The sequence below is a fragment of the Mustela putorius genome, unplaced genomic scaffold (assembly GCF_011764305.1).
Source record: "Mustela putorius furo isolate JIRA1106 unplaced genomic scaffold, ASM1176430v1.1 tig00000450_pilon_pilon_pilon, whole genome shotgun sequence".
NCBI classification, from domain to species: domain Eukaryota; kingdom Metazoa; phylum Chordata; class Mammalia; order Carnivora; family Mustelidae; genus Mustela; species Mustela putorius.
The window spans coordinates 21,508,671-21,529,896 of record NW_025421385.1 but is presented as its reverse complement, the minus strand read 5'-3'; the positions used below and the strand labels follow the sequence as shown (position 1 = coordinate 21,529,896).

Below are 21,226 nucleotides of genomic sequence, written 5' to 3'. Positions count from 1 at the left end.
GGAAGTCATTTTTAAATACGCACCCCTTAACTGGGATTACATGTCCCCCCGCCAGAACAAGTAAATAAATATTCAGGTCACATGATACGTGATTGTTTCAAAATAACAATGATAACAACAAAGCATCATTATATGCATCATTAAAATGCATTTACATTTTCAAAGCATTTTCATATCAATCATTTCCTTGAAATACTCAAGGGCCTCCAGGTCTGGGGCAAGTCTCAGAGCGCCACCTGATCCTCAAGGTTCCAAACCAAGTCACATTTACAGATATATATATTTTTTTAAAGATTTTATTTATTTATTTGTCAGAGAGAGAGCGAGCGAGAGCGAGCACAGGCAGACAGAGTGGAAGGCAGAGTCAGAGGGAGAAGCAGGCTCCCTGCGGAGCAAGGAGCCCGATGTGGGACTCGATCCCAGGACGCTGGGATCATGACCTGAGCCGAAGGCAGCTGCTTAACCAACTGAGCCACCCAGGCGTCCCCACATTTACAGATATTATGCTTCATTTTCAAAAGACTAACTTTAATAGTGATTACTTTAAGTGAAAGTATATGCTTTAAAAAAAAAAAATTAAGCCAACTGCAGCTCAAGCACACGCGCCCACACCCACGCACAACCTGAAAGAACTTAGAGAGGATACCAAAGTTGTTCTGACCTACTTACATCCCAATTAACACGGACGACGCTTTACTAAAACTCCTCTTACTGTGAACACAAAATGCCAGCTGTGAAAGAAAGTGATACTGCTGGGTTTGCACACTTTTGTTACCATAGCAACAGCAGAAATGGCAGGAATTGGATGCCTCACATTTAAGTTATCAGCAATAAAATCGGATAGACAAATCAAGGCTACAGGGTTCGATTCGTTTAAATTGTACTTTAAAGGCAAAAGTCAGGGAGGTCATGTGACAATGTGATTTCTTAGAAACTATTCTCGAAATAATCAGCATTTTAGCAAAATTTAGCTAATTCTGAAGTTACATTCAGGATGCTTTGCATGTACTTTGGATTTGCTTTCTCCATCTATAGAATCAATTTTCTCCCCACAGGTTTAAATTTATTTTAGTTAATTGGCACCTCATAAAAGAACAGCCTAAAGATACACAATTGTCCTTTGCTATATTTTCTTTGTACTCCCCACCCCAGGACATTTGCAACGAAAATATGAAGCCACAAGATGACTCTTACCAGCACCAATAAAGAAGACAGGAAAACACAAACACAATTGTCTACAATCCTGAATAATAGGGACAAAACCAATCAGAGTATCAGTCAGGCTCATTTCCGAACAATGAATACCGCGGGCTTCATATGGATGGCTAGAACTATTCTTTTACTTCAATATACTAGTGGCACCACTCTCCTCACATTTGATATGGAAGTACATTCCCGGGAGAAAACCTTCCATTTATGTTCTTTATACCGTTTTCCATTGTTCACCCTGAACAAAAAAGATTCTGTGTTGAAACAAATTGCACAAAGAACGAGTGAGATATATGTGCTTTGTTTCCTTAGCAAAGACAACAGTCATTTGCTAAGAGCCTCAGTTTAACATAACTGTTTATGCCTTAAAATAACCTTCTTGATAGTATAAAAAAAGCAATATCTGCTTTTTCTAACTGAAAGAAATACGAAGATTTCGCTTTTACAAAAAAGGTGAGAAGCGAAGATCGTGATCAGCTTTGTTGCACAGGAGCCCTCATGGTGGCCGTGGGTCCCGCGCAGGGAGAATGGCCCGCCAGCTCCTTTCCCCACGCAGGACTCAGCATCAACCTACCATGGCTTGCAACTATGAGCATCTGGGCTTTCTTGGGATTTATGATGTGCATCTGGTAGCAAGATGTGTCCTAAGGCATCAGAAACGCCTGAGGGGGGTTATTTCTTGGCTCTAGGAAAGCTCAAAAACTTCCATAAAAATTAATGGTTACCATTTCTTTACTCCATTTCAGCCTACAAAAGATTTCATAGGAACATTCTACTTTGGGATACTGGTAAAAACCCATAGAGGTTTTTTTTTTTTAATCCCAATTTTAGTTTATTTTAGAGTTTTAGCAACCATGCATATGCTAATGACACTCAAATCTATAACCACAGGTCTCTAATCGTCGATATAGCTTAGAGTTAGGTCAACAGTAGGTTGGCTGTCTCCAAAGTCATCTCCACTTGTTCAACCAGATTTTTTACTGCCTCTTTTTCTGGTATTCCTTTCTCAGTCAACAAAAGCAGAAGTCTGAACACCCTGTCCTTTATCCCTCAAATCGAATTCTCAGATCTGATTATCTCCCTTTCTAAATATTCAGCTACTATTTCCGCTCCTGTCTATCTTGATTACCTCTGCCAGGTCTTCGTGACTTACCACCACCTGATTATGTGTCTGCCATCCCGGCACCCTCACACCAAATCCCTGTCTGAGTGGTCTCTGTTAAGCAAAAACCTGACCAGCTCAGCTCCAAGCGGTCACAGGTGAAGTCCACACTTCTGAACATGATGGTGAAGAATCACCACAGTCGGGTCCTTACTCTTCCTTTCTGCTTCGTCGTTCACTACTTCTCGCTTCGTTCCAATGATACCAACATGCTTGCAGTTTCTTACCCCATGCTCCTACTACCTGGAATGCTGCCCTGCATCTCCCCCTTTTCGTTTTATAAATTTCTATTCCTCCATCAGAGTCAGCTCAGTGTGAGTCCTCTCAGACCGCCCCCATCCCAACTGGTCAGACGTCCTCCTGTGTTCACTACCTTACACATAGCAGATCCCTGACTATATCTCATAATGTCTTTTTTTTTTTTTTAAGATTTTATTTATTTATTTGAGAGAGAGCACATGCATGGGGGGAGGGGACGGGAAGAGGAAGAGGAAGCAGCAGATTCCTCCTTGAGACAGGAGCCCAACGCAGAGCTGGATCCCAGGACCTGGAGATCAAGCCCTGAGCCGAAGGCAGACACTTAACCAACCCAGGCCCCTCCATCATGTTTTTAAGCCTTGTTGTTATGTGATGATCCGTCTGTGTTTCTTCCCCGCCCTGTCTTCACTGAGGGAGCGGACTGTATTTCATTTATGTGCATAGTCCCAGTGCCCAGCATAGCTCCTGGTACATATTAGAAGATCAAAATCTGTCTGTAAAGCAAATATTCTGAGTCTGTGAGCCACCACTTCCCCCACAGAAATTCAGTTATAAATGAACCATCTACTTACAATGACAATTAGGTTCCATAGTTCTATAAGCTTCCTACTTTAGCTATATTGTGGGTGAAACAGGCCTTTGTATTCAGAGAACCTTACCACTGTTCGAACTGCTGTTTCTAAGCAGAAATGCCTTCCCAGTTCAAAATTATTTATCTACAACAAGATGCAGGCTATCTGTAGCTCAGGAGCCGTCTGCAGTATTAAATGCTGTGATTCATTTCATTTTGCCTTAAAATGGTCTGGAGGCATCTGTAATAGGTTAATCTGAATAACCTCTGTTCATCAAACCTTGGTGTTCACAGTAAACAATGCCTGCCAACCCAGCCGGCACAACAGTTAACAATGCACTTCTTTGTTTTTGCCTTTTAGGAGTGGTTACAGGCCTGGACAGCAGAGATAAGGTTTTCTTTTCTCTAACAAGAACCAATAAAAAGCAGCCATTATGAAAAGCTTAATGCAAGACAAACAACAGGTATCTAGAAGACTACTTAGCTAACTAACTGCAAGGTCACTAAGAGTACAATCAAGATAAATCCTACACTGATGGCAATGCCAGGACTAATGCTACAAAGACACTCAGATTCTATCCTTCTCATTAACGAGTACAGTCTGTCCTCAGAGGAGCCATGCCGGTAGGAAGAAGTTTTCTATTTACATCTGTGGCATTCATATTTAAGTCAAATAATTCAGTCTTACTATCATGAGACACTAAGAATGGCAAAGGCCCGGCTCCTCGCTCCGTTTCTCCGCCATGGTGGTATGTGCGGTTGACTGCTCCCGGCCATGTCTTCTCACCAGACTTTTCAGGATCAAGCGCTTCCTGACTGGGGAGCAAAAGCAGAGTCGTCCCATGCCTTCCGGCATTTGGATGAAAACTGGTGATAAAATCTGGAGCAGCTCCAAGAGTAAATAGGAGAAGAGCCAAGCTGGGTCTAGAAGGGACAGCGCAAGAGACAGCAGGTGCTCACGCTGCACGCGGGTCACGTGATCACGCTGCACGCGGGGTCACGTGCTCACGCTGCACGCACGCGGATCACGTGCCCCCATCCTATCACTCTGTAAACATCACGCCTACCTCAACAATAGACATGTTTTATAGGGGAGGGTGGATGGCTATTCTCTGCTGGTTCAGCAATAAATAGGGGCCGCTTTTGGTTGGGGGCGGGGGGGAGGTCAGAGGTAGAAATTATGAAAATGAGCCCTCTCTTGTGACTCATGAAGACAGGCAGGTGAAAGACCTACAGCCTTACCCAAGTCCCATGTCTCCCTGACACTGGCAGACGCAGGCAGGATCAGAACTCAAGTCCCTCAGAAATGCACCACAGACTGGGGTTATGAGAACAAAACCACATCTGGAAAATGCACAACACTTGATTTATGGCCCTCACCTCTAGAAGCCTTCTACTCAGATGAGTGCTTAGTTGAGAATATGGTCACCCAAAATAATCATCATACGCAATCTCCCAATGAAATAAATCATCAGTCCGTGCATGTCAGATCCCCTTTTGATGATTACACCATCATTCTCAATGAGGGATGAGTGCTAGTCACATAGGATGCTTGTGGTAGTGATTACCCTGGTATACCCATTTGTCCAAAGTGATCAATTTCTAATTAAAATGGATACATGTTATTGTTTGTGAATGCTACCACAGTAATACTAATTTAATGAAATAAGATACCTGAAATGATTCTTCAGTTTTAAATGCAGGCCTCAAAGTGTTGGGGCTCCTGTCTGTAGCTCTTGGTTCTTAACCATCCTGCCATTCCTGCCACTGTGGAACACATCTTGACTATTGCCTCTTGGCAACTTTGGAGTTAGTTTGGCAAACCACCCTCTAGATACAGATATCAGTACAGGCTACTAAAACTTCATGCAGAAGTTAGGGATCATCACAGGAGCCTGTCCCTGAGCTAAACCTGAAGAGGTCTCAACCCCTATGAAGTGGGCCCTCTTAGAAGTGTGATTCTTAGTGTGTATCACCTGTCTATGGAACAGATGGCGCAGCATTTCACTCCAGCTCACACTGACAGATGTGTAGGACTGTGCAGAAAGCTCCTGTGACTGGGGTACGGGTGTGCATGATGGAAAAACCTGTCATGGCCAAAAAAAAAAACAAAAACAAAAACAGCCCAGGGGTACTTGGGTAGCTCAGCTGGCCAAGTGTCCAACTCTTGATTTTAGCGCAGGTCATGATCTCAGAGTTGTGAGATCAAGCCCCACGTCCGGCTCCATGCTAGGCCTTAAAATTCTCTCTCTCTCTCCGTCTGGCCCCTATCCTACTCACACACACTCTTAAAAAAAAAAAAAAAAAGAAAGAAAAGACAATCAGAGTCCATATCTAGAAAACACCTCAATAATACTTTCTCACATCTTAAGGTATCCAGAGCACCTTAAGAAACATTATCTCGCCTCGTCTTCACAAGGCCTTACAAACAGGCAGAATGGGAGTCACTGAACAGGGGAGACATCACTACCATCAAAGGCCTTCGGGCTGCAGACATGAACTGCTAAGCTACAGACTCTCCAGGATTCAGCCCCAAGAACTAGTAAAGGACCAAAGGTCACCAGCAGGATCCCCAATATGATTCACCATGACAAGATCTGCAATCGTCCAAGGTCACCTAAACTCGCAAGTCAGAAAATACGCAAGCCATATTTTCCTTTTTCATTGTTAGCTCTGCATTCTAAAAGAAATTACAGTGATTAAGTCATATTAAAATAAATGCTACTTTCTGCCATAATTCTTCAAGTAGCATGTTAACTTAATAAACCAAATAAAAAATAATAAAAGGAAGTCATTCAATCAGCATGATTATTAGAAGGAAAAATAAGTTATTTGAGGCTCTTACTCATTTTGATTTCACTTAAGCAACCTTTTTTAACTGATATTTTTAAATATGAAGACTCGGTAAAAACTATTAGCACTGTTTAAATATAATCAGGGTGAAACACAGCTTACTTTTTTTTTTTTTTAAAAGAATAACACCAAGAAGCATGTTCACATGTTTCTAATAGGGCTCTATATTGTAAAGCTGAAGGGGCTATAGTTTTAGGCGAAAGGAATTATGGGGAAGAACCAATTAAAAGAAAGGGCATCCTTGGATTACTGACGGGATCCAGAAGCTTCTACAGAGGGAAATTAGGAGGAATTCAGGAATTCTTGTGCTAAGACTGGGAGACTAACAATTGTACAAAGTACCTATCATTATTCTCATTTTATAAATGAATAAGCTGGGGCTTACAGATCAAGATTAGCTATCTTAGAAATAAATTTTTTTAAGTCTAAGATCTCAAAGCTCCCATTTCATAAGAACTAAGCAAGGCTAAACTCTAAAACATTACTAAAATTCTTCAAAACACCAGCATGATGGCTGCAATGATATTTTAAGGGGGGTCATTGTGGTATAAAACATTCACCTTGTCGGGCCCTGTTTAGCACAGAGAGAAGCTGTGCTGCATACAGAGATTTCTAGAAAATTCTCCAACCACCGAGCACTTATTTTAATCAAACCTTCACAAAGATGAACAGTACAATACTTCTTCTCCAGCTGAGTGGAAACAGAGGCCATCTTTGACTTTTGTATATTGGTCTTTCATACAGTGATGTTCCTAAAGTGCCTTCAAATGCTCTCTATTAGTTAAAGGACTATAGTATTTCATGCCTCCACATGGTGTCCTTTTACTGCTTCTCAGCCACCTGTTACAACTCAGCAGCACTACCAAATTTTGGTACTGGGAAATTTAAATTTTTCTTTGCATTTTTGCCTTCATTCGACACAAATGCATGAAAAATAGAAATAAGAAAGTAGTAGTGATAAGCATAGGCCTCAGACTGTACAACAAAGATGGGATCTCTAGGTACATTCAAAGTGAAGAAATCCTGGATCTTAATTGAACACATCATCCAGAATTAAACAGATTACACCTGTGCTTCAATAATGGGGAAGGAATGGAGGGGACAAGAGAGGATGCAAAATGTAAGGAATATATACCAAATGTTGAAAACAAATCACTGAAGAATGTTTGTAAAAGGGAAGGGATAACTAGTTCATTATAATATCTTTTAGCTCTTTAGAACCAGAACTATCCCCAAACTCTTGCCACTCAAGCCACTTTTCAACATGGAGAAAATGATACATGACTTCCTGCACTTTCTTATGTTGCCACTAAATAAACAGAGTAGTAACAGGATCCAAATACCATGTAAAAGACTCTTAGAGAATAGCACGGAGGACACTGGGAGAAGGAAGGGAAAAATGAAGCGGGGATATCGGAGGAGGAGATGAACCATGAGAGACTGTGGATTCCAAGAAACAAACTGAGGGTTTCAGAGGGGAGGGGGTAGGAGGATGGGTGAGCCCGGTGATGGGTATTAAGGAGGGCACAGATTGCATGGAGCACTGGGTGTTACACGCAAACAATGAATCATGGAACACTACATCAAAAACTAATGATGGACTGTATGGTCACATAACATAACAAACATAACATAACATAACATAACATAACTAACATAAAAGCCTCTTTAGAGGTCATGGTAAGCAGCACTGGACATGGTTCCCAATATACACTACCCCCTGTCCACTGCCGCACAGCACACACACCCTTGTGTAATCACTCCCCCGCATCCCGAGTGTGGACTGCACAAATGACTTCTAGTGAACAGGAGACGGCAACAGTAATGGGATGTCCCTTTCATGATTCACTAACAGAACACTTTGACTTCCGTCTTGCTAACACACACTCTCTTGCCTTTTTGTTGGCTCACTCTGGTGAAGAAAACTGCCATGTGCAGAAGCCTACATGGCAAAGAACCAAGGGAGGCCTCCACCTATCAGCTCATGAGGAAATGAATCCTGCCAACAACCACGTGGACAAGATGCTTCCTAGTCAAGGCTTAAGATGATGGCAATCTTTTAAGGAGACTCTGAAACAAAGGATCCAAATAAGCCACACGGAGATTCCTGACCCACAGAAGCTGTGAGATGATAAATGTTGTTTAAGCATATTTAAAGCAACTAAGTTTGGGGCAATTTGTCATACAGCAGTCAGTAACTAATACAGACTTAAAACATACACAGCCAACAGGTCATAAACGATCGAAAATACTGTTGAAAATCAAGTATTCTGCCTGAACAAGCTGGTGTCAGGAAAAAAGTAACAAACCAAAACTATATAGCTCTCTGTCAGTTAGTATGACAAAGTATCTAGAGTCATATACTACACATTTCTCTGTAGCTAGAATATCTATGATACCATTTTCTTTAGTCAACTGAACTATATCTGACTCTAAGTATTGGCAAGTTTATTATTATTATTATTATTACTATTAACCTCTAATAGAACAAATAAGTCCTTAAGTCTATAACCAAAGTGACTTTTTGACAATCCTAAAATGTTTAGTAGATGTTAACCAATAACTAAACTCAAAAGATTACTGGACACAAAATTATCTTCTCCTACAACTAGATCTTACAAATTTTCCATGTACCATGTTTGCAGATAATATAGTTACTTGTGCCCATAGACTTCAAAAGAGTACAAATTCACCCACTACTGTGAATGATAACTACCACATTCAAACCCGAAGTTAAAGAGTTTTAGGATGGGATGCTCACAAATATATTTTTTAAGATTTTATTTATTTATTTGGCAGACAGAGATCACAAGTAGGCAGAGAGGCAGGCAGAGAGAGAGGGGGAAGCAGGCTCCCTGCCAAGCAGAGAGCCCGATGCGGGACTCCATCCCAGGACCCAGAAATCATGACCTGAGCCAAAGGCAGAGGCTTTAACCCACTGAGCCACCCAGGTGCCCCCACAAATATTTTTTTAAAAGAACAGAGCAGGTCAGGGCCCTGGGGGGTTTACTCAGATCTTTCATTCCGTAAAGACCTAGCATTTATCATGTGTTAGATACTGAGAAATGAAAGTGACAGAGATAGTTTAACTTCTAGTTTAGTTTATGCCACTGATCCAGTAGAAATACTGAGAAACTAAGGAGCCATAAAACCTAGCCACACTATGACTTAGCTAGTATTTCTCTCTTGATAAAGAATAATAAGCAATTGCCAGATGCTTTGCTGAAATGCAATTCAAGTCCTAACTTAAAACACAAACAATATACCAACACTAGGAATACAAAAATTAGTAAGATATGATCCTTGCTCCCCAGAAGCTCCTAATTTTGAAAAAGGGATAAACTGTATCTTGGCACCCTCCAGCCTACGAGAATAGTCATCTAATAAAAGTGAGTCATCCTATATTTCATCTTCTTACTCTTAGCTATATCCTGCTGTAAAATTAAAATACATCTTTCTTCCCTTGGTGTTTACAAGTTCCAAATATTTATAGACTCATGTCTCTACTTCGCTGTCTCTCAGCCAAGATGAATATCTTTAGCTCCTCCCCTCCTTTCCTTTTAAAGCAATTCCTTAATATAAGTAATCTTTTTAGTGACTTCATTTAAATTCTCTATTTCTGTTTTAAATTCTGGGATCCAAATAACACAACTAAATACTATTTCAGATATGTAATCAATCACAATAAAAAAACCCCAATCTTCTTTTATGATATAATGCCTCTGTTTGTAGAGTCCAAAACACTGACTTTTTTATTTACTTTTTAAATTGGGGGTATTATACTATTACATTGCAAATTTATATTTAATGCCTTTGATTGTACGGATCTTGCAGGTTTCTCACGTCAAATGAAAATCTAGAGATAGTACATACTCTGAAACAATGGTAACCAACAAATAGTATAAGGCAAAATTTCTTACAGCAATAGGAAATAAAGCATTAAAAAAAAAACCACTCCTGACTAAAACACAACTCTATTAAAATAGATTCACACACAAAAAAATTTTTCAAATGTCCTCATCATGTTTTTTTTTTTTTAAAGATTTTTATTTATTTATTCGACAGAGATCACAAGTAGGCAGAGAGGCAGGCAGAGAGAGATGGGGGGGAAACAGGCTCCCTGCTGAGCAGAGAGCCCGATCCACCATGTTTTTAACACCACATTCATATTTTATATACTTCATATTTCTATACTGACTACAGAATACATCTAAAGTAAACATACAATTTAAATCTTCTACTCCTAAAAATACTTTGGCAGATCCATGACAATACGGTCCAAGTACCAGGATTCAGCATCACTGACAAGAACTAAGCAGGCTGACACGGGGCAGAGTCTCACTGATTCAAAGTTTCAAATATTATTAGTTACTTACTTAAAGAGAAGAGGCATTCAGTGAATGCAAATTATGAATGTGCTATACAAAGTCAGAAACACATTCAGAATATATTTTTTTCAACATCATGCTATGGTTGAGGTAATAATAAAAGTGGCTTCTTTAATAGGAAAAAATTTTTCATTCTGGGGAAAAATATATTCATTCTGTTGTTCCCAATTTTTTTTTTTTTTTTTTTTTTTTTTTTTTTTTTTAGTTAACTCTACACCACATGCAAGGCTTGAACTTGCAACCCTGAGATCAAAAGTTGCATGTACTACCCACTGAGCCAGCCAGGCACCCCTGCTGCTTACAAACTTTCAGCACTTAAGAACAAACTCCCAGGGTGCCTGGGTGGCTCAGATGGTTAAGCATCTGCCTTTTGGCTCAGGTCATGATCCCAGCGTCCTGGGACCGAGCCCCACATCAGCCTCCCTGGTAAGACAGGGAGCCTACTTCTCCCCCTGCTTGTGCTCGCTCTGTGTGTGTGTGTGTGTGTGTGTGTGTGTCAAATAAATAAATAAATCTTGAAAAATAAATAAATAAAATCTCTCTAGGCTGGTATCTTTGGCTTCCTTGATCAGGCTCTAACCAGTATCTTTCTGGTCTTAACCACATACTACCACAATTTAGCTTATCCATATTGGAATCAGACAGAACTCCATACTCTTTCTGGGACAATTCAAGAGCTTTCTCCCCTCAGAAGTTTTTACACCCAACACTCCCTTAGGTTACCCTCCTTTCTCAAATCTCTACTTATGATATCAGTATAGCCGAGAGAGGTCTTAGGTGCCAGACTCAAGCTTCACTTCCTTAAGTCTCTATTTCGATTCTACTTATCCTTCAATGTCTAGCTCACGTGGCAGTTCTGTGAAGCTTTCCTTTTTCCTTCTGCCCCTCATAGCCTCTTCTAACCTTGAGGAGCATGTAGTCTGTGCCTGTCACATAGCCACAATCACATTCTTTCTCATCTAGTTTATAGTGCAGCTGTTTGTGCCCATGGCAGATTTCTTCTCTCAGAGTAAAGTCCTGAGGAGAAGCTCTTCTGCGCAGTCATCTCTGTACTGTCCCCATCCCTCATGCTTTAAACATACAAGGTCATAATAAGTGTTTATTATAGACAGTGTGTTGAAAGATATAAATACGTTACTTGATCCAAAAGCATACCATAATAATAAGTATTCTTACTCACATTCACTCACTGAGGAAATATTTACTCAGTACCTATTGTGTACTCAGGTACTACTAGCATGCCAAAATGAATCATAGACCCGGCTCTCTCAAGAAGTATATAGTCTAGAAGATGTTCTAAGGTACCTGTATATACTGCTACCATACTAACAGATAAGTATCATAAGAGAAGTAAAGAAGTACAACAGCAACCAGCAAGAAGGAAAGATTATTTCCAAGTAGGAATGGAAACGAGGATAAATTTTAACATTTGTCCAAGTCCTCAAAGACAGGTAGTATTTGAATATGAAGAGACGGGGTCATAAGTAAAGGCCACTGAAGCAGGAAATCTCCGGACACAAGGAACAATCAATGGTTTAATGGTACAGTGTAAATGAAAGATGATAGGTATAAAGAAAAATTCTAGGGGTGCCTGGGTGGCTCAGTGGGTTAAAGCTTCTGCCTTTGGCTCGGGTCATGATCTCAGGGTCCTGGGATCGTGCCCCGCACTGGGCTCTCTGCTCAAGCACGGAGCCTGCTTCTTCCTCTCTCTCTCTCTCTGCCTACTTGTGATCTCTGTCAAATAAATAAATAAAAATTTAAAAAGAAAAAAAGAAAGAAAAAAAAAAAAGAAAAATTCTAAAGGCAGTTGGAGCTATATCTGTTATGACCTGGAAAGCCCAATAAGGAACTAGAGCTTCAGTTTGTAAGCAATGAGGAACTATTTCAAAGTTCTTGAACAGGGGCTGTGTAGTTATTTAGATGGTCCGAAGTGGATGGAAGGGAAAGAGAGTGCAAGAAGCCAAGTTGAGAGGCCAGTACTATCTTTCAAGGAAGAGATAATAAAGGCCTGAACTGAGAATGAGGCACTAGGGATGGAAATGGCCAAATGGAAGAGATATTTTAGAGGTGAAACCAACAACACTAGGCAAGGTCTAGATGTATAGTGCAAGGGTCTGCAAGGGGTAAAAGAACCTTCTAGGTTGAGAGGAGGGTGATCCCATAAATAAAATAGACATGAAAGCAGCAGCAAACCGAATAGAAGAAAACTGAGTCCTAGTCATACTGAGTTTTAGTACAGGTGGATACTCACCTGACAGGATCAGAAATAAAATCTGTTAATCTATGCTATTCAGAATAAAATATACAACTTTGTGAAAAAAGAGAAGAGCTGAAATTAATCTTCAATAAAAGATTCTGATCAATGATTCAAACATGATTATGAACTCAAAAATAACTCACATCAGTTATATTAAGCACACAGCAAATTAATATTTAAAAAAAAAACATTTATGAAGAAGGTTTTGAACTGGAATGACCTCATGTACCCATGTAAAAATGTGCTGATTCTGTGGTTTAGAGTAAAATGACCAGGTGAAAGCCTTTGGGAACAGTTCAAATTTAGGAGGTGAAATGCTTCTACTGAATTGGGAAGTCCCTCTTTGTGGTTACCTTCATTGGGCTTCAACTTAACTTCAATGTCACAGCAAGAGATGGTCAAGTCAGACAGCAAGGGGTACTAACTAGATGTCCTTATATATTCACTCCTCTCTATAACAAATACTTTTCTCCTCAATTAGCAAAACTGAGTCAACCTAGATTTATCCCTACCATATCCCTAGAATTGCCAAAAGCCTAAGAAATAATGATCATGGAACCACTTCTCTGAGGGGAGTTGGGGAATAAAATTTCCAATTATAAACTCATGGGTATTACGATTCAGTAACTATTCAGTAACCATGTTTTCTCTTGAACAAACCAAAAAGATCTCCCCAACACAAACTAACGTGACAGTAATGCAAAGATAACCAGAATTTGACATTAATAAATGTTTGTTACATGTGCACTGAAAAAAAGGTAAAATAAAACATTTGATTTGTTGATAATACTGATAACATTTATTGATAATACTGATAACATTCTGTTCACTGGATGCAATGTCATTATTTCAATTTAGCTCTTAAGGAAAAAAAAAACAATGAGAACTCAATCTTTAATTATTAATGTTTTTACTAATAATGAGCAGTAATACAAAAAAATGGATTGAAAGGTACTTATTTCACATATGACTATTCCATTAAGATTATACCAATCATTTGTTGAAAACCACACATTTTATAGCCATGCATAAATACAATGGAAGAATAAACACCAAATGTTCATAACGGTAATCTTTTAACTGCAGGTTTATGGGTGATTTTATTTCCTTCCCTTTTGCTTATATGTGTTTTCAAAATTTTCTACAATAATGTTTATAATAATTGCACTAAGAGGAAAAAATATTTTTAAGAGAAGGTAAAAAATCGTATTGATCAATTTAAAAAAACATACTTACCAGATCTCTGTGAAGCACCCAATTTGCATGGAGGTAATGGATACCATCAAGAATCTGGTAAAGTAATGATTTAACCATAGATCTTGGCAACTGCATGGGCTTTTTATTTGCTTTTGATGCACGGTGAAACTTAATAATATGCTAAAAATTAAAAAAAAATAAAACATTCAAAATAATATATAGTATTTGCTAATATTTATATCAATAAAACACAAGTCTACAATGAACTCTCCACATTTAAAAATTATTTATTCAATGCCAATAATGATGCAAAGAAAAATAATTTGAATACTAAGGTCAACCAAATAGAACCTGTATTGGTGGTCAGTCAATGTGACAATGTTATTGGGGGTATAATGACTAGATTTATTGAAACCATCAAGATTTTCATTAAATAAAACTAAAAGATAAAAAGCATTGATACTTAAAAGCTTACATAAAAATAGCACTAGTTGTATTCTCTATTGACAGAATGAAAGACTTAAAAAAAAGAAGACCCTCTGAATCTTTACTGTTCTTTTTTTTTTTTTTTTTTTAAAGGAAACTCCATGCCACACATGGGGCTGGAACTCACAACCCCAAGATCAAGAGTTGTATGCTTTACTGACTAAGCCACCCAAATGCCTCTATATGTTTACCATACTATAAAAAGTTAGCACTTAGAGCATTTGTGTAATGTCATTGACTATATGTGCATTTGAATTATTAGAAAGTTCTACCTTCTTTGGCACAGCGTGAAATTAGGTTACATTCCTAGTAGTTAATATTTAATAGGAAATCACTGGGAAGGAGGAGGGAGAGAAAAATGGGAAATCCAATCCCACTGAAATAAATACAACTACATCAACATATTCATATGTTTACATCCATATGCTATTTTGTAGGTCATGAAAACATTATAATGATAGGGAAGAAATGCTACCTGTCCCCCAAACCTGCATCTACATCTCCACCTCACCCCAATGCAAAACATGACATAATGGGTATTAACGGCCATTTAAGCCCCTATTAAACAACACTGGTAACATTGCTCCACTAACTTTAAAATGGTCAGATAGCATGGAAAAATTTTAAGCTATTTACATTGCTTTCTTGCTATTTTTTTTAAATAAACTGTTCAACAATATATACTTTATTTAAAGAACTAATAGAAAATTAGGGTTTATACTATTGCAACAGTGTCCAAAATATATATATATATAGTATGAACTTTCAACTTTCAACATTTTATAGCCACATCAAAAAAAAAAAAAAAAAACAAGTAAAATTAACGTAATGTATTTTAACACAGCATATTAAAAACATTATGTCAACATATAGTCAATATAAAACATATTAATGAGATATTTTTCATTTTTTTCCTACCAAGTCTCCAAAAGTCAGTATGTATTTTATATTTATAGCGTATCTCAATTTAGACCAGCTACACTTCCGGTGCTCACCAGGCACATGCGGCTGGGGACCATCATGTTACAAACAACAGGTCTACAGGACCTGATACTCCAACATGCTACAGGTTTTTTCCTCACATCACTGATATTCAAAATGAATGTTATCAAATAAATCTTGAGAGAAATATAAAGGATACAGAGAAATGGAGAAAACATAATTTTTATGATCAGTCAGGAAAAAAATTCACTGGACATTCTTGTCAATGTCCTATAATAGTATAAATTCTTAAAGTTCCTTCAAGACCTGTAAGTCTGTTAAAGTTTCTCCAAAACAGATGAGCCATATTTATAAATAACACGCCACACTATGTTAAGTCAAAACTTAACTACCAAAAATTTGGACTTACTGCCATGTCTGAATATTTTTTACTTTTAGCAACTCCTTGGGTAAAATGTTTAAATACCCTGATTTCTAACATTAAAAACTTGGAATTAGAGTTTTTGGCTAACATTCATAAAACTATACATATATACTTCTTTATAATTGGCAAAATGCTGCAAGAGACTGAACCTTAACTTAGAAAGAGAAATTATTCACAAGTACATAACTGGTGAAATTTGAACTAGTGTGTGTACCACAAAAGAAAGCAATTTTCACTACACACTATCAGTAAACTGTCTTTGATGACTTGCCTAAAATTAGTCTCACACACATTAACACTTTTCAAGTGACATTTCTGAATGTTACAAATACCATCTTCTCAGTATATGACAGCGTTTATTGCTTGAGTTCTCTTAAATCTGCATTTGCATTTAATACTTATTTTAAACTCTGGTCAACAAAGCAAGTTTTCCTTCACGTGCATTAGCAATACACAGCATTACATACATCTGTTTCTCCGTACCTAGATGAAGAGTCCTAAAAATAAAGCGAGTTTAGACTTACCCACAAATCATGTTCCGCATAATCAAAGAGCAGCCACACCTTCCTGTCACTGTGAGAAAGGAACACCTTCTGCAAGGCGATCACATTAGGGTGCTTCAATTCTCGCAAAAGCTGAATGCAAGAGGAAGAGAGGGGGTCACTCTCCTGTTCGCAAGCAGGGGGCAATGATGCATTTTCTAGTGAAATCTTTGAAAATTTAGACAATCCAGATAAGCAAAATGAAAGAAAAAAAAATACCCCTCCTCTGAGATAAGCTCTGCCCCCTCTTGGTGCATACCCTTCAAATTCTTTTTCCACACGTATGTGTGTGTTTTCAAAATGGGATCATTTTAAACAGTAAAATATAAAACAGTAAACAAAAGTAAATATCTTATCATGAAGTAATTAAATATAATTTGGAATGTGCTTTTTTTTTTTTAACTATTGAAGGGCAGGAATCATGTATTAATTCTGGTTTTTTCTACCCTAGCACAGTAGGTACTCAGTAAATATGTGAAAAAAGAAGGAAAGAGATTTAACAATCTCTATACTTACCCATGCCTAGAATACGAGTTTGAGGTTTTTTAGAAAAGCAGGGAGTATAAGGTAATGACTCTCATTCCCACTGATTAAAAAAAAAAAAAAAAAGGTGTGGAGAAGAGGTCCCATAAATATAGAGAATAAGGCATAGGCCCTCACAGAGTAGAAGCTGGACCCTGATAATAAGAAGAAAATCATAAGAAGACAGACCAGATCTGCAAGTGAAACCTTAGCCCTTGGCACGTACCAGGCAGCTGCTTGATAAATTACTTAGCAACAACTTTCGCTGTTCGAGGGCAAAGCCTTATAAACACGCCTGCCTCGGGCATTCCTTAACCAGGGTTCAGATTTAACACTAACATGCTCAACTTGCTATTTTAAATGTCTTTTAAACGTAAAACTCTGTGGGATATACAGAAAGAGGAAGCAAAATTTCTACTGGATACTTTTTGTGTGTAGGATATACATGCTTTTCTCTCGTTTAAACCTTCTAACAACCCTCTGATCTACATGAAACCTGACGGCCAGTGTTATAAAGTAACTTGACCAAAACCAAACATCTAGAAAGAACAGCAGTTTGGATTTAAAGAGATCTGCCTAACTCCAAAGTCCATGCTTTGTGCACTATGGCTAAAGCCCTTGTCTTCATTTCCTATAGTGTAACAGGCAAGACAGACATATAAATCGATCAATGAGGCAAGAGAAAAATTGTTTACCCATTTTAATAATTTTATTATTTTCTTCCTAAGTGCCTGAGCTGGAACCCTGTTAAAAAAAAAAATTGTGCAGGGCACCTGGGTGGCTCAGTGGGTTAAGCCTCTGCCTTCGGCTCAGGTCATGATCTCAGGGTCCTGGGATCAAGCCCCGCAACGGGGGTCTCTGCTCAGCAGGGAGCCTGCTTCCCCCTCTCTCTGCCTGCCTCTGCCTACTTGTGATCTCTCTCTCTGTGTCAAATAAATAAACAAAATCTTTCCCAAAAAAATCATGTGAATTCCATTTCTGGAAGTTTTATAAATTACTTCCCAGTTGCTGAATTCTTTACTACTTTCAATGCTGTTTCCCAGTCCTTCAATTCTCTCAGTTTGGTTCTGTCCTTCAGCTTTTTCTCTTGGCCTGCCCTTTGACCACCTTGCTGGAAGGCGGCGCTCTACCAGGTATAATTTGGGCATGGTTCCCGGGTAGGACTCCCTGGGTTCTCCCTCAAGCCACCTACCCCAGAACACAGCTAAGAAGCAAGAGTTAGGATGGGTCAGGCTGCCCTCAGATACCCTTCTACTTTGCACAGTGTGCCTCAGGGTTCTATGCACATTTCCTACTAGATCTAGGTGGGAAAGGAGAGCTGGAAAGAAATGTCCAAGGAAGATATAATAGTCCTATTCCCTTGGTGAGCAGGGAGGGCAGGGGGCCGTTAGGCGAGTGCTCGGCATCAGCTGCTGCCTCTGCTCCCACTGCCTAAGAAAGGTGAAACAAGCCTGCCTCTTGCTTCAGATGCAAATGTTAGACATGATACGCCCCTAATCAATGACTGTATCTGAGAAAGTGGGGGATGCAGAACTATACCCAGTTTTCCTGCTTGTGAATGGTTTAGGCTCCTAGACTCAGTGGGTTAATGTTTAATGACCCTATTTGCCATGGTCAACCTTCAAGCAGTGGACCCTGGTGAGAGGCCCTCGTGCAGAAGCAATGTCTTGTCCCCTCTCTGACTCTTGGTATTAATGAACTTAGAGAGTTTGGCTTGATGAAGTCTCTACCCAAAATGCGTTCTCTTTGTCGCCTGCAAGTGGAAGGGAGGTGAAACTCACTTCTGCATCGACACCAGGCTCTGACTCGTCCGGGGGGAAGGGTGGTCACATGCAGCAATATTTCACCCATATCTCTAAAAATTTATGTTTTCTGTGAGTACAAATTGGTGATCCCTCTACAATGCAACCAATTTAGCTCCCACGTTTAAACATTATTCTGGGGGCGCCTGGGTGGCTCAGTGGGTTAAGCCACTGCCTTCGGCTCGGGTCATGATCTCAGGGTCCTGGGATCGAGTCCCGCATCGGGCTCTCTGCTCAGCAGGGAGCCTGCTTCCCTCTCTCCCTCTCTCTGACTGCCTCTCCATCTACTTGTGATTTCTCTCTGTCAAATAAATAAATAAAATCTTTAAAAAAAAAAAAAGATATATTTAAAAAAAAATAAGTAAATAAACATTATTCTGAATAGGTAATACATTTACATAGTCCAAAAATCAAAAGTACATAAAAGGATATACACTGAGATGTCTCATGACCATGCCTGGCCCTGGTGACCATAGTCCTCTTTACCTGCCAGAACTAACAACTTTTATTAGTTAATCCTTCCAGTGTTTCTTTATGCCAATAAAAGCAAATATGAATATATATTTTTATCTGTCCTTACTTAAAGATAGCACTTAACTTTCTTTCAATACAATCTATCCTAGAAATTCCCTCCACTATCAGTATACAGTATTAGTAGGTAGAAATCTTTCTTTTTCTTTATTACAGCAGCAATGTATTTCTAAGTCTTTTCCTTTCTAGTTCTTTTTTTTTTTATTATTGTGGTCAAGTGTGCATAACATAAATTTATCATTTTAACCATTTTTAAGTGTACTGTTATCCTTTGGTACTTGTTTTGCAGAAATATCTCACTTGTACTAACATGAAGTGTTACAGTCTTTATTCATTCAAGTAAGGCAAGGGGTAAGACAAAGGCCAAGTAACGGTGAGCCTTGTAAGCCATGCGGAAGTGTCCCCAGCAAGGGTCTCTAATATCACTGGAAGTTTGCTAGGCACAGAGGTAAGTGGAGAAGCCAGCAGGTATTAAAGGTCCCACACTTTGACTATCTCCTGTGCATGTCTCATGGTCAGGTCACCAACAAGGAAGTCTAAGGGTGATGGAATTTAAGACGACTCCCAGATTTGGCTTCACGGAATCATCTGTATTTCAGGTGTATTTATATTGGTATATTTTTATACTGCTTTAACTGTTTAAACTGCCCTCCCCCCATTAAACCTCGAGAACAATGTTTAATGCATTCCTGTATCCCCGGGGATGAACGCAGAGCCCTGCACATAGAAGAAGCCCTGTTTTTAGTGATCTTATCTATCTGGAGGACTTTCAATGTCACTGGTGTGCAGAACTCCCAAATGTTTTTCTCTAGCCTGCACATCTTCCCTGAACTCCAGCGATGTGTATCCAACCGCAACAACATCTCCACGTGAGTGTCTAAGGACCCAAACTGAGGTGGTGATCTCCACCTCCCCTGTCCTCTGTCCCAAATGCTCTACCCCCTGCCCCCCCACTGCTCAGTACTTAGCAGCCTCATCATTCCAGTGACTCAGGTAAACAACTTCATCTACTTTAATTCTCTTCACAATGGCCCCTTCTCAGCAGTCTTTCCTGGTTCTTCTATTTGAAATTATAACGGCCCTCTACACCTTTATTTTTCTGCAAAGCACTATCACTGTCGGAAATTACAGCTCTATATTCCTTATCTATAATTCTAAAGAGCTCAGAAAACAAAGGCTTCTAGGAACTCATGTAGGAAAAAAAAAATTTAACGTCAGTGAAAAAAAAATACACTGTCAAGGACATACCCTTTCAGGTTATCAGATTCTGATTCTACCGAAGCTATTTTACAACTCTGTACATTAGAGACAACTGATAACAATGCAGGATAATTCTTGTCTATACACGTGCAAACTGTCCTGTCCAGGAGAGGTTCACTGACTTCCCTCTCCCATTATGGAAAAAGCGAGTTCTCAATTTGCCTATCATTTTAATATTCCTGATCTATAAATATGTCTAAGAACTCTCCTTTGAATGGGCTATACCATTCCTTCATTTAACAACTTAAAGAAAATCTTCAAATATGTTCCTTTTATATCTGTATCATATCATAATTCTATCGTTTTGGAAAACTATCCTTTGATACTCGTTTTGCGGAAGTATCTCACTTACACTAATGTGAAGCTGTTACAGTTTTTATTCATCCAAGTGTGAATGATCATACTTCTATACTAAAGAATGTTAACAGGTTTGGTTACTGCTTCCCTGGGTGCTAGGTAACATAATATATATACCATATTATCTTTCTAAAATCTTTTTAAATTTTTTGACTCTAAAACACATCTGGGGGCGCCTGGGTGGCTCAGTGGGTTAAGCCGCTGCCTTCGGCTCAGGTCATGATCTCAGGGTCCTGGGATCGAGTCCCGCATCGAGCTCTCTGCTCGGCAGGGAGCCTGCTTCTCTCTCTCTCTCTCTCTCTCTGCCTGCCTATCCATCTACTTGTGATTTCTCTCTGTCAAATAAATAAATAAAATCTTTAAAAAAAATTTTAAAAATAAATAAATAAATAAATAAATAAATAAATAAAACACATCTGGTTCCTGAGGCTTCATTTAAGGAATTGGGGGCCTAGGTATTGTTTT

The 21,226-nt window shown here is 39.0% G+C and overlaps 1 protein-coding gene across 4 annotated transcripts in view; it reads right to left on the bottom strand.

Annotated features, from left to right (window-relative positions):
- Window positions 1–21,226, bottom strand: part of CDK19 (cyclin dependent kinase 19) — a 167,330-nt gene that overhangs the window by 33,511 nt on the left and 112,593 nt on the right. For all 4 annotated transcript variants that reach the window (XM_045080205.1, XM_004753509.2, XM_013056706.2 and 1 more), the window contains 2 exons: window positions 16,272–16,382; window positions 13,935–14,075 (listed from right to left, as the gene is read on the bottom strand). In XM_045080205.1, the coding sequence (XP_044936140.1) occupies window positions 13,935–14,075; window positions 16,272–16,382 (252 nt within the window). The remainder of the gene's footprint in view (window positions 1–13,934; window positions 14,076–16,271; window positions 16,383–21,226) is intronic.